At 38.4% G+C, this 14661-nt stretch overlaps 1 protein-coding gene across 1 annotated transcript in view; it reads left to right on the forward strand.

The window, feature by feature from the left end:
• Positions 1-13139, forward strand: part of lrrn2 (leucine rich repeat neuronal 2) — a 46962-nt gene extending 33823 nt beyond the window's left edge. The window contains exon 2 of the mRNA XM_084395055.1: positions 10521-13139. Coding sequence (XP_084251181.1) covers positions 10835-13003 — 2169 coding nt within the window. The 5' untranslated portion in view covers positions 10521-10834 and the 3' untranslated portion in view covers positions 13004-13139. The remainder of the gene's footprint in view (positions 1-10520) is intronic.
• The last annotated feature ends 1522 nt before the right edge of the window (positions 13140-14661 follow it).

Consider the following 14661-nt stretch of genomic DNA (forward strand, 5'->3'; position numbering starts at 1 on the left):
TACTTTCTCGAAACATTTCGACTTTAATCTCGAAATGATAGCATTTTTTTTTACAGAATTTTTTTTTTTTTTTTTTACGTTGCGGGTCGACTTTAATCTCGAAACGTTTCGACTTTAATAATACTTAGTATTTAATAATACTTCACAATATTACTGTTTTTACTGCATTGTTGATCAAATAAATAATACTTAGTGAACAATGTTTCTTTCAAAAACATTATTCACATGTTTAACATAAAAAACAAACATTTGAACAATAGTGTACATATACTGCATATATTTTTATATAACTCAAAATTGCTAGTACTGTACATATCATTGGATGTCTACCAGAATTTTGTTTTCTTTCAATTTCACTGGAATGGAAAACTGACGGGCACTGACTAGAACTGTTTCTGTTAGTTTCTGTCTGTTCTGTTCTGACTAGAACTGACACCGTTTGCTCCAGTTCAATTTAGGCAAGGCAAGTTTATTTATATAGCACATTTCATACACAATGGCAATTCAAAGTGCTTTACATAGAAGAAATTAAAATAATAAAAAGAAATAAGAATAATTAAAACAGTTTAGAAAAATTGGACCAACAGTCGGACGAACAGCGGCACAGTGCTCATTCAGTAAATGCATAGCTAAACAGATGTGTTTTGAGTCTGGATTTGAATGTGACTACAGTAGGAGCACGTCTGATCTCTTCTGGAAGCTGGTTCCAGCTGCGGCTGGCATAATAGCTAAAAGCAGACTCGCCATGCTTAGAGTGAACCCTTGGTATTTCTAGCTGATATGATCCTAATGATCTGAGTGATCTGTTGGGTTTATATTCAGTGAGCATATCTGCAATGTATTGAGGTCCTAGGCCATTGAGTGATTTATATACCAGTAATAATACTTTAAAATCAATCCTAAATCTAACTGGGAGCCAGTGTAAAGACCTGAGGACTGGTGTGATACGTTCATATTTTCTGGTTCTGCTCAGAATCCTGGCGGCAGCGTTCTGTAATTTAACCCCTGATTTATCTTTGATATTTAAGTTTCACTTTCTTTGGCATATCCATCTGTCGCTCAACAACACCACAGCTCTTAACAGACAACCCAGACAGACCGAATGAAAAGAGAAAATAAGATGTCAGAGACATGAACACATTTATAGAATTACACAGTGCATCAAGCGGCCACTGTTCACATTTAGTAAGAGAGAAAATACTGTAATCAGCACCCCCAAAAAGGTGCAAAAATGCTGATTAAGAAAATGCATTCAGGAATCACTGCAGGGCTTTCCTGAAATATAAAAGATGAAATACGAGAGATGTTTTAAGAGCTGATGTTTACTCCACATGTGAAAGACTTTCCCATTAATGAAAAACCTCAGGCCTCTTTTGTAACGGAAACAAATACTTAGCATTGTATCTTTGAACTAGAAAGAAGAAGAGAGTTAAAAGAGTTCAACCAGAAAATGAAAGAAAAATGTTCAGTAACACTTTATTTTAAGGTGACGTAGTTACACATACTTACTACAGTAATAACAGTAAATGATGCATAATTTCAAGTAACTAACCCTAAACCAAACCTGTAACTCTAAAGAAAGTACATGTAGTTAGAGGTCGACCGATAGTGGATTTTACCGATAACGATGGTTGGGCCATACTTGCCGATAACCGATTAATCAACCGATAGTTTTTAAAATTGATACTGGATAAAAACAAACATAACACTCCAAGTAAAACAGTGCTGAACTTTATTATAAAAATTATATTGAACCATGAAAACATGCTAAATGTAATAAATATATAAATATGAATAAATATTGAAGTCAATAAAAGACATTCATTCAAACTCAAACAAAAAGTAATACTCTAAATAACAAATAAAACCAGTAACATTAAAATGTAACTGTTTAACTGTTCTTTTTCAAGCCAACTTAATGATTAAAAAAGTAACAAAATTTGATCTGTATAATATTTGAGCAATACAATTGCACCTTGATCATTCATGTTAGTTTGATAGTTATGGTTAACAAATAAAAACCTTAATTTAAATTTATATATTGTACTTAATATAAATTAGTACATGTTAATTAGTACAACCTTAATTTAAATTTATATATTGTACTTAATATAAATTAGTACATGTTAATTAGTACAACCTCTACATGTAGTTAATTAATATCACTCAGGACTTATTTGAGTAAGTACAATGTAACTATGTCACCTTAAAATAAAGTGTAGCCAAATGTTCAGTTTGACAAAATATTATTATTTTTTTTACAACAGACATCACTTTAGTTAGGATAAAATGTACACTGTACTAATTTTGTTCTAAAACAGTTTAAAGACCCCCAGTGGTGAAAATTGTGGTTTTATATGTCTATGTGGTATTTTTAATAAGCTTTAAGACAAACCTTATGAAAATTCATAAGTCAACACCATTGCTAAGTATTTTCTCGCAAAAAAATCGGTTTGAAATCGTTGGTGTTTCTGACGTCACAAACTACCTTGTAACCAATCACGTCAATGTGTGATCGCCGACGAGTGGATCTCTGAGCTGGTGCGAGTGAGTGGAGGCGGGGCTAATTCGCATATTCATAGAACCGCGGATAGTAAATGAGGCAAGGGTGTAGAGTTACATTCAAGCTTTTTTCAATGAAGCATGAAGACATTCTTTTTTCAAGGATTTTTTTTTTAAATATGTCATTTTGGTGATCAAAGATGAGTTTTAAGGGATAAAATTATTGACCACAGAGGGACTTTTTTTGGGGCATAAAGAGATGTCAAAAGACATCTCTTTACTTTCTACAAAAGTCAAAGTGGCTGTTGTTTGAGAGAAAAAGCGTTTGATAAGCCCTGCTGTCATTCTGCATCTCCGTCCAGGAAACCTGCCTCGTTCACGCTTGGACACTAGTGATCCCTCTGATGAAAAATGCCAGTTTAGGTTGTCAGTTCTCTTGTCATCACACACTGTAAGCTATAAATGAGGCCTTTACAAAACACCTACATTTTTCAGTGAGATAAATTGATCAAAAGTGACAGAAATATTTTGTCAAATTAAAAATGTCTTTACTATTTCAATTAAATGCTGTTCTTTTCTTCTTTCTATTCATCAAAGAATCCAGACAAAATGATTCCACCAAAAGCATTTTTATTTTCAACATTGATAATGTAAGGTAGTGTTTTTGTTTTGTTTTTTAGAACCAAATCAGCATATTAGAATGATTTCTGAAGGATCATGTGACACTGAAGACTGGAGTAATGATGCTGATAATTCAACTTTGCCATCACAGGAATAAATGACATTTAAAATATATTCAATATATAGTTAGTTCTGGTTCTCAAATCTGAGCACCAGCTCCAACTCCAGCACCAGCCCGGTGAAAAATCGAGCAATGCGCTAATCGACTAATATCACACATTAACTGTTTCACAATTTGTATCACTCCACTTGTTTCTGCTGGATATAGCGCCAGCATTTCTCACAGCGAACGTCAATGGCAGAAGAGCAAACCCACAATAATTGTACAAATAATAATATATTATTGTGTCACGGAATGTAGTTTGAACAGTTTTTTAGGCAAGAATGTAGTTGGCCTTATTAATCTATTATTTGTCACAGGGCAAATCGATTTGACCAAGGACAAAGTTAAGTTTCATAACTTTATATTTTTATTTAACGTAAATCCCGTACTAACTGTTTTTTTTTACTTTTGACGAACTGTTTGCTTGTGTTTATTTCCTATTGTACAAACTTCTTATACTTTTATAATGGCTATTAGTGTTCATTTAAATATCATTGTTCAATAAATAATATTTTGTATATTTTTGTATACATATTTGGTATTAAGAAAGGGGTTAGTGATTGTGATTTCAACTTCAGTGAACGTCACATTATTTATTAAAATTACTTATTAGTTCCACACAAAAGATCGTTTTTAAAAATACTGTTGCTGTTTCTTATTTATTTACTTACAGTACACACTTCTGCCGTCAAACTTGTTTAAAATCAATATCACACCCATAGTCTTGATATATACTCATATATATATATATCAGCACGGCTATGATTATCCTACTGGTGTGATATTGCTCATATATATATATTGCAATTTTATAATGGGGACTTAATCATTGACCAAGTCACAAATGTGGCCTGATTGACCAAATTCACGCCCTACACTTTTCCTCATTGCATAGCCTGTTTACTCAGAAATATGTCCGATTATGAAAGTAAAATGGCCCTTTTAAATGCTGTAAACTGACAAAATGACTGTAATAATACGCAAGTATATGTGAAAAAAGATAAGAGATAAGAAACAAGACATCTATAAATATGCTATTACCACTACATTTAAAAAAAAAAAACACACAAGTATTTATTAATATTTTTAGTGGGCTGTGTGAAGGAGCAGACCTGTTATGCAGAGCTCCTTCAACTTTCACACTGACCTTGTGGAACACGGAGGCAGATCTCCATGGCAACTCTGCAGCGAGAACTGCAATAGCTCCTTCCAAGAAATAAATGACGGTGGCTCTGCAGAGGGTTACAACAGAAAGAGAAAGAGAGGGAGAGAGAGATCTCACAACTTTTTTTTATTAGTAAAGCACATACGACATTTAAACACACACACAAAAAACAAACAGCTGGTCTAGATTACACATTCTTGTAGTGAACTGCTTCTTGTCCCGCTCTGAAAAGAAGCTGTTATCAACTCGCTGCCGCAGCACTCATCTAATTATTACAAAGGTCAATATTCCTCAGGAAGGTGAATGAGAATATACGACACTCTCCTGAGATGCAGGTGGGGGGGATGCTGCGGTAAGGTTGGAATAATTCTTGGTCATATATCCTAGTTTGCATCTATCCAGCATATAAAACTGCTTTATAAAGAGCAATGTGATGGACATATGAGCAATAGCTATTATATGTATGTATAGTCAATATGCAGCGCTGTCAGTTAGTTTTAATTGATGACCAGTGTGCCTCTCAGATAATATCTATATATTAAACCTGTAGCTTTAGTATGAAATCTTTTATATGGAGGATAATTTTTTGAAACTTTCAATGAAACATGAAGAAGAAAGGCCAGTGGCATTACATGTTACTGATCAATGTCTTTTACATTTACATCACCGTGATTTGAAGATGGACAGACAAGCAAATCGGTATAATCTGTGATACGTGAGCAGCTCTGCACAGCTTTTAAGGAAACATTTTTATTCACTCTCTAAATGACTCCATCATGTTCCATCAGGTGCATTGTGATTACACAAAGACGCTTATGAAAGGGGCTTAGGGGTCGTTCACACAGGACAAGCTCTTGCATTCAAAAACAGCTGCAACTAAACAAAATGCGCCATGGTCAAAGACGTCCATGTACATAAAAGCCATTATAAACAGCCTTCTCGTTTCTCTTCAAATGCTGGTGGGCTCATCCCAGATCATGTGTCTAATACATTTTTTTTTTAAATGGAGGCAGCGAAGTTCCTTTGAAGTCATGATAATTCAAGAGTGCTCACCCTTCCGTCCCCTGGAGGAATTGCCCAAAGCCTTGGTAAGACAGACTCACGCTGATGAAGGCAAAGATAACAAGATGAAAATCCCCAATCAGATTCCATCTGTGGCGATGGTGGATTAGCCTGGCTTTGAGTCACCACGACACCAAGTCGATGTTTACGAAGCAGCGGTTGACGCCGGACAGCCTTGGGTAAATCCAATGCTGACACGCTCAAGGGCCCTTCTCCCTGCTTCTCTCAGCCTCTTCTGAAAATAAAGAGGAATATTCAATTAACTCGTGCAGTCGCAGCTTCAGGTGTTGTTCCCCTTGTTATTATTCAAACGCTTTCTTCTTTGTCTCAAGGGTTAGTGAAACCAGGTGTGGATCTCACTTTTTGGCTTAAACCAAGCTTGCGTATGCATAAGTTATGTGTGTGTGCGTGCACACGCCTCGGAAACAAACAACTCTTGCAAAGACTGGAACAAATAAGGATTACTTGCAACCAAATAAACACAAACAGACACTGGGAAAGCAGTAGCTTTGGATAATATTGGAAATCTGGTCACTATTGCACAGGACATTAGCATAGATGAGTCCCCACCACAGTTTGTCACTACTACATTATGAATTTATGATTGTGTCATCTAATACAGAACAAGCATCTCCAATTGTTGAGCAGGAGGTTTTATTTTGTCAATGCGTTATGAGTTTTATTAATAATCTGTAATAATAATTGTTGTTATTAACAAGAAAAGTAACAGGGGCAATATGTTCTCTCAAGCACACAGCTGACAGGCTCCAATATATCGCTTTTCCATTGTTCCATTTACAAAAAAGCACACAAATGTGTACAGATGCAATTCATTTTTTTTATTAGATTAAGATTAAAACCATTTATTCACTGCTAGATGTAAAAATGTATCCTCTGATTTACACACAACACACACACACATTTATTCATTTATTTAATAAAACAATAAAAGATCATGTTAGATTACATATGTATATCCTAATTCATATAATGTAATGTAATATAACAATATACAATCAAGAGCTAAGACTTTCTGTGATATAAGACTGTGTGCAAGTTACTCCAGGAAAAGTCAGGGCCACCGGAAGCAAAAGGGGTCAAAATAAAGTTTTGAGAGGCAGAGAGAGACAGTATGTGTGGCAGTAGAGTCAGGTTGTGCTTTCAGAGCTTGAAATTAAGTTGGCGGAAAATAGGCTGGCAAGGTCAGTGCAGGTGAAAGCAGGAGACAGACAGTAAAGTTCTTTCAATTCCAATGTTACACGCATAAAAACACACACTTACAGAAAAACACACAAGACAAACTACTATCTTAAAGATATCTACGTTTTTGGACATTTAAGCCACACTTATGCATGTATGTATAATAGACCTTAGTCAGGGTAGTGCCATGTTTAATTTTTGACAGGAATAAAAATGAGGCTGTGAGGGGTAGAAGTACAGTGCATTCAATGGATTGTGCTGTTGTTTAAAAACAATCCAATTGTTCAGCTGATGAAACGTCTTTCTGATAAAAAAAAAAAAAAAAAAAAAAAACCTTGAAACCAACCAAGTTGTGTGTTGTGAAAATTATGTGATCTACGACTTTTATACAGTGGATGCCGTTGTAAGACTATCCCTCATAACCTCATTTTTCATCAGTGTCAAATTCAATATGGTGCTAAACTGACTAAAGTCTAAGTAGAAGTAATTGGAATAAAAAGATGGCCAAGAAAGCATTTTTTTGTGTGTGCAGGTGTCACTTGGTGTCATATTTTGTATCTAATGTAATTGCATTTAAGATTATAATAAATAATGTGTAAGAGTGACATGTCCATAAGTGTTCGAATATATCTTGGGGTCAGGATTGGAGTTCGTGGTAAGACAAATTCTAAAGTATTCTTTTTGAGTCTTCTCTAATGAATTAAGACCGTCAGGTCCATTCAGTATCTGTGAACATCATACACTCTGCAGCGTGTTCTGTATTCGTGTGGACCATTTCACATCCCATAACAATTTATGGATTCTACATTGATTCAGATATTCCCTTTTATTTCTTAACCTGAAGCATGCTTCATAAATGATGAATACTGCCAGTCAATTCAGTCCCTTGATGAAACATTAATCAGCATACACATTTTTTTTTTTCAAAGAAAAATGGCTCGAAGAAGAAAACCATGATAATACACGAAGATAAGATCGTTTTTTTTTTTTGTTGTTGTTTTTGTGATGGTATGGATTATGGACTGGAATTCTAATGAGATAAAAGCATGCAAAAGCAAAGGAAATAAATAAATAAAGCAGGTGTGAAGTTATTACTTTGGCACAGAAAAAACAAACATAAATAGTGTTCGACCCAAAACAGCCGTTAATGCAATGTACAAACTCACCTTTGAGGACCGGGCAATCGTTTCCAGGTGTGTGCAACCACAAAGAATTATTCATAGAGTCTGGCAAATCTGCATTACTACTAGAGTGCAAACAGACCATTTTTCTTTTCCACTCACCGTTAAGCTCTGAAATGAGTTGTTGAAGGAAAGGACAGGAGGAGCTTTGGCACAGAGATCCAGGCATCAGCATGCAGCCAGAGGTGGCTCGTAAACTCGCCTATCAGCAATCATGCCATGAATGAACATCAGGGCCGTAAGGAAACCGGCGGCAGCAAATTCGGTTAATCCCTGCAATCTGCAAAGCAAATCAAGAACATAAATTGAGATTAAACTGAAACAAAGCACGGTTTTATTTGGGTTTTAAAAGAATCTGACAGAAAAGAAAGCTTTTGCAGGGATGCATTTGTCAGGGTAGTGACAGGATTGTATGTTTCCTTGGTCAAATCTCAAGCTGGTGTCAAAATGTCTTTAATGTCTTGCCATTATATTCCCAGGAGAGATAATAGTAGCTTGCACAATCCATTGTTAAGGTCAACAAAAGACGATTATTATGAGCAGGAAGCTTTCAGGGCCACATTGAAACATGTCAGATCCATTCTCATTTGTGCAGACTGCATCAGACAGCATCTCAAAAACCTTGAGGAGTGGAGAATGTGTCCGTACTAGAAACACATTCACCACTCTTGTAGTAGTACAATTCATGAACAAATCAAAAACAGAGCGCAACCACTATAGCCACATTGTCACAAACAAAAGATACTTTTAAGCCAGTCCTTTTAAGGACTCGTTGAGAAAGACTCAAGATGAACTTTATATATTTATATACTTTATGCAAGCAAAATGGACACGAGACTGAACTGAATCTGTATTGCTATCCAGCCCTAATGACATTATGACAGCAAGAGGTGAAAACACATTTATTTAGAGATGACAAAATGGTACCTACAAGATGGGACCACCTGTTGCATGGCACCACAACAGCTGTTTCCTTCTGGAGGCCTCCTGGATGCACTTTGTCTAGCCTAGCGTGCTTTTTTTCTGGCCAAAATTAGAGCTAAAAGCAGTGAAAAGAAAGATTAGTGGGCGAACTCTGCAAATGCATTATTCAGTATGCACAAGCGAGCAGCCCACATGCAAACGTCTCCATTCTCCTCACATTAGGGGCACTCAAGACACCCTCACAATTTATTACGACGCAGGCAGGGAATTGACAGTACGCAACATGTCCCAGGACCAGCTGGGCCAAGGTAACGGGGTGCATCAAGGGCCAAGCTTCTGCTTTAGAAGTTGACACTTTGTAAATGAGCTTGTAGTTGACGTGCACAAGACGATGGCTGGCGGGGGAGAGATCAGGGCTTGCTCACATGGGCCCGTTGATAGCTATGGATCGCTCTTCTATCCCTCCACGCCAGTGTGCATATATGAGAGAGAGCAAAGAGGAAGCACAAATAGTCTCTGAACCGGCAGGTAGATCCCTGGGGGACAAAGGAGAGACAGAGAGAACATTACGACTAATTGGGTATTCAGGAGAAGGATGGATTACTGTGGCAGAGCTTTGAGGAAGGGAGGAAAAGGGTGGATACTATAATCAGAGCTAGTATTTCTGCCATTCTACCATGTAGATGTGGTGTCTAAATGACACATGAATATTGCATTGCTGGGGTGCATGAGGTGCTGTGAAGGGGCCAAAGTCATCTCCAGAAAAGAATATAATATGCATTGTTGTCTAGACTTATGCAATGTCATGCATGTTATCTGAACCCCAATGAAGATTTTTGTTTCAAAGATACAGTATGGTTAGTTTGAAGGGTGTGAGGTGAGAGCATACACTAATGACAGGAACTAAACCAAACCAGGCAATTTATCGTGCAAAAATAAAATTGCATTAACTCCAAAGCTGATGTTCTGAAAGTTAACTATGAAAAGGGTTTCTACTCTTCTCCAAAAGTAGAGAAGCTCTAAATCCAAAGAAGACAGTTTTAAAAGATTTCCTCTACGCAGCGTGTCACAAAGTTTAAACAAAGTAGGTTAGACCACAGTCAGAGTTTCCTTTCTTAATGCATTTTTATGTCCCCTCTGAGTCCGAGTCTTGTGAATTTAGCCAAAAACATGTCATATTTTCCCCATTCCTTACCAGCCTCCAGCATATGAGTAATACCAGGGCCCTGATTATTTGCAGAGCTAAATCCTAAGCCATGAATTAGGCTAACTAAATTTCAGCCTGCATTTCTCTCGTATTTTCACAGTAGTCATTTTCCGCCATCTACAAGACGTGCAGAGAAATTCAACTGCAATGTCCCAGAACTAATTTAGTGGAGCTCTTTACAATATACAGTCTGAGAAGCATGCAAAGTGTGTTGAAAGCAACCAAAATATTTTCCATTCTTTACAGTAACAATTTATAACAATGACTTAACTACTATATTGTATTCTAGTTTTATTTACACACACACAAAAAAAATGCCTGTAGTGTAAGGGGATTATTGAAAAAGGACAACTGTGGAACAAGTTTGTTGCAAACAAAGTGAAAAGAGAAACAACATATGAAGCTACTACAATCATACAGCATGCTCTGGCAAATGGAATTATAAAATCTCATGATATAATAGTTTTTTTTTGTTTGTTTTTTTGTCTTTTCCAGGTGTGCCCCTAAACCAATCCTAAAACTTACTCTACTGTGCTAGGATGTAAGATCATTGGAGTGAGACTGGAGAGAATTAAAGCCATCTGAAGGAGACGGAAAGGGGATTTTGAGATACTCGTGTAACTACTTCACAAGACTGGAGATGAAGAAACGCTTAGTCTTTGAGACAACTTTCTTAGCAAAATTCAACTAAACCCTTGGCTCTCCTGTTACATGAACCTGAGAGATAAGTGAGAGACTGGTATTAAAAGCAGACTGAAGGGTCTAGCTCACAGTGAATCTACATCAAATTTGATCAGTTTATATTAATTATGAAAATGGGACAGATTGCAATACTTCTTCTGCACACACATCTGCTGCTTGGAGTCACAAGCTCCCTGGTCATTCAATCCATGCCCTGGAGAGTGCCCTGCCCTCACCAGTGTGTCTGCCAGATCAAGCCCTGGTACTCTCCCCAGTCTGTGTACAGAGAGGCTCCTACAGTAGACTGCAATGACCTGCTGCTTATCCAGCTGCCCACTTCCCTCCCTCAAGAGACACAAACCCTCCGGCTGCAAAGTAACCTCATCAGTTCTGTGGACCAGAGTGAACTCCAGGGCCTTGTCAATCTGACAGAGTTGGATCTCTCACATAACAGCTTTACCAGTACCCGCAACCTGAGAATAACTGACCTGCCAGCTCTTCTTAGCCTACACATGGAGGAAAACCAGCTGAGACACCTCCCAGAAGCAGCTTTCTTTGGTCTCCCTAGCCTGCAGGAGTTGTACCTAAATCACAACAGGCTTCGAAGCATCTCCCCTGGGGCCTTTAAGGGTCTGGATAAACTTATAAGGCTTCATCTCAACTCTAACCGACTGGTTGTAATTGATCGGCGCTGGTTCCATGCTATGCCACAACTGGAGGTGCTCATGATTGGTGGAAACCTTGTGGACACTATTCAGGACCTAAATTTTAAACCACTGGGCTCTTTGCGTAGTCTTGTCCTGGCAGGCATGGGTTTACGCGAGATCTCGGAACGAGCGCTAGAGGGACTTCAAAATCTGGAGAGCATTAGCTTTTATGATAATCACCTAATAAAGGTTCCAAAAGAAGCATTGCAAAAATTGCCAGGTCTAAAGTTCCTTGACTTGAACAAGAACCCCATTCAGCTAGTGCAGAGGGGAGACTTTAGAAACATGCTTCACCTGAAGGAGCTTGGCTTAAACAACATGGAAGAGCTGATCTCTATCGAGCGCTCAGCAATGGAAAACTTGCCTGAACTGACCAAACTGGAAATCACAAACAATCCTCGGCTCTCCTATATCCACCCTCAGGCCTTCCAAAAGTTATCGAGTATGGAAAGTCTAATGCTGAACAGTAATGCCTTGAGTGCCCTGCATAGCCAGACAGTAAGGTCGCTGCCCAGCCTTCAAGAAATCAGCTTGCACACCAATCCTATTCGCTGTGACTGCCTGATCCGCTGGGTGGGAGCCGACAATGACAAGCCAGTCCGTTTCATTGAGCCTCAATCCACATTCTGTTCTGAGCCTCCTGAGCTGAAAGCCCGGCGAGTTAAAGAAGTCTCATTCAGAGAGATGGCAGACAGCTGCCTGCCCTTGATTGCCCCAAGCACATTCCCCTCTTACATTGAAGTCAAACATGGAGACAACGTAGCCTTGCACTGTCGAGCACTTGCAGAGCCAGAGCCAAGCATCTACTGGGTCATTCCCCAAGGCGTGAGGTTGACTCCATCCAGCAGTTATGGGCGTTATCAGGTTCTCACAGAAGGCACATTAGAGATTTTTGGAGTCACTGCTGAAGAGGCCGGCTTCTACACTTGTGTTGCGCAGAACCTAGTGGGAGCTGATACTAGAAGCTTGACTCTACAGGTGGAGGGGGGTGACATGATTCGGGCAAATACTCAAAAGACAGAAGATAGCTTTGATGTTCAAGATGTCAAAGAAAGGTATGCCTTACTGACCTGGCAAGCAAGCCGTAACATTCCAACTGCCCATCTATCTTGGGTGGCCAATGGTAGTCTAGAAGAACATCATAGGTACAGCACTCGAATTCTAGCTGGTACCAGGAGATTCAACCTAACCCGTCTGCAACCAGGCACTCATTACAAAGTTTGTCTGCACTTGGGGCCAAATGACACCTCATGTGTCCACCTAAGGACCAAAGAGGTGCCCACGCAAGATCCTTTACCAGACCTGACCCCAGCAGTCCTGTTGGCGGTATCAGCTCTGCTCCTTTTATTAATGGCCCGAGCATGTAATGGGGGAGCCTCATTCAGTTGGAAAGACCACATGCTGGAATTTGAGAAACCCCACACCACCATTATGACCCAGGAGGCGAAGGCTTTCATGACTTCTCCAATACCAGTTAAGCATCTGAATCAGCAAGACACAGACAAAGTCCTATCAGATGGCAGAGGGAAAGAATTCACAAATACTTTGCTGGCGCAAGATTCTCGGGGGCTAACAAAAGAGGCATGCTGAGCAGAGTTCAAGAAGGATGGACATAAAGCTGATCTGATCTGACAGTTAAACTACTGAAAGTCTGAAATAAACAATACTATAAATTTACATAGCAGACCTGCTTCACATAACAGCGACCCTGTTTCAAGTATAGTATAATAACAAAAAGACAGAAAAGAAAAAAGATATTTGTATTTATTTTGTAACAAAAAAAGATACAACACATGTATATTAAAAGCATTTGTTCATATATTCACATTCAATATATCATCAAAGGACACTAAAGCTGTGCTGCCAATCATAAATAACTGTTCATGTAGAGTCTGTTTATATGCAACCACCCACCTTTTATGAGCCTGTGTCAAAACAGGCCAAATGGTTGTAGGAAGAAACGCACTTATATATTTTTAATACTGAAGATGACAATGACTTGACACAGAAAAGCAAAGAAAGGTGAAAAGGTGAGAGGTGGTTTTCTGAAAGGTGGTTTACAGGCTGAGGGCAACAATTCACTTTGCTTTTTTGTGGTGAAAAATTAAACTGACTATCTCAAAGCAGGCATTATGAAAAGTGCTGATATAAAGGGAGATGTCTTAAATGTTGTATAACTAATGTTGTATGTACTCTCTCTTTAACAGTGTGTTAAATTGTGCTCTGTGCAAGGACCCCAAAATAACACTCCAAAGTTAAAGACCCTCCCAGAGAAAGGGAACGTTTTTAGCGCATAAATGAAAAATCTTGTTCTCCCCTAAATATAGACTGATCTATACATCGACAAGGGCCACAAACTTATGACCTAATCTGCTCTGTGGGATGTTTGCCTATGTTGGTTCCCTCATTCCTGAAATATTGCAGACCCTTGTTTAAAAAACCAACCCAAGTGAACAGATGTTCAAGTGATGGACACACAGCCTCGACATTATGTGTCAGCCTCTTTGTTCAAACATGTCAAACAAGAACAGAGGGTCATGGAGAAACCGTGAGGAAAATGACGCCATTCCTTCCAGCAATGAAGGCAAACATTTGGTGACAGGGAAGAGATCCACGTCTACATGCACACTGTTTTGTACAAAGCAAGCACGTCAGAGATCCCATCTCTTTCAGTACTGATGAAAGGAACGGATCCTGTCAGGCTGCTAATGGGACACACTTCATGGAAAGTAGTGACAACTCTTTCTGTAAAAAGAGAAAATTGAATTCAAAATGGGCTTTTTCTTTACCCATTTGTCAGGTGACTATTCAATGCACAGTACATGAGCGCTGCTCTGACTGCTGGACAGCTACAGTAATGAGAGACATATCCAGTGAAAGAAGGGTCAGAGGGCACCGGTGAACCCCTCTTTTATCCGGGAAAGAAAACAAAGCAGCATTGGGGATTGTGAACGGTTCTCTTATATTCTCAAATATGGGGAAATCCATTTTTACAGGCTGTCATTTTACAGTAACTTTGTTTGCTTTGATTTTTTTTTGTTGTCAATTTGTGGTTGATGTGCCCTCCTGTTTCAGTGACACTCTCTCTAACTTGACTGTCTCGTCCTAAAATTGGTTTCCTTTCATTTTATGTCGATCATTGGTCTTTTCCCAACCCCAAAGCTGTACATAAGTCTATCTGAATTTCCTATTCAACATACCACTTTCTGAAATAATTTAGATGACTGTGTGTTAAATTCTATTTTGAG

Source organism: Rutilus rutilus (assembly GCF_951802725.1).
Source record: "Rutilus rutilus genome assembly, chromosome: 22".
NCBI lineage: Eukaryota > Metazoa > Chordata > Actinopteri > Cypriniformes > Leuciscidae > Rutilus > Rutilus rutilus.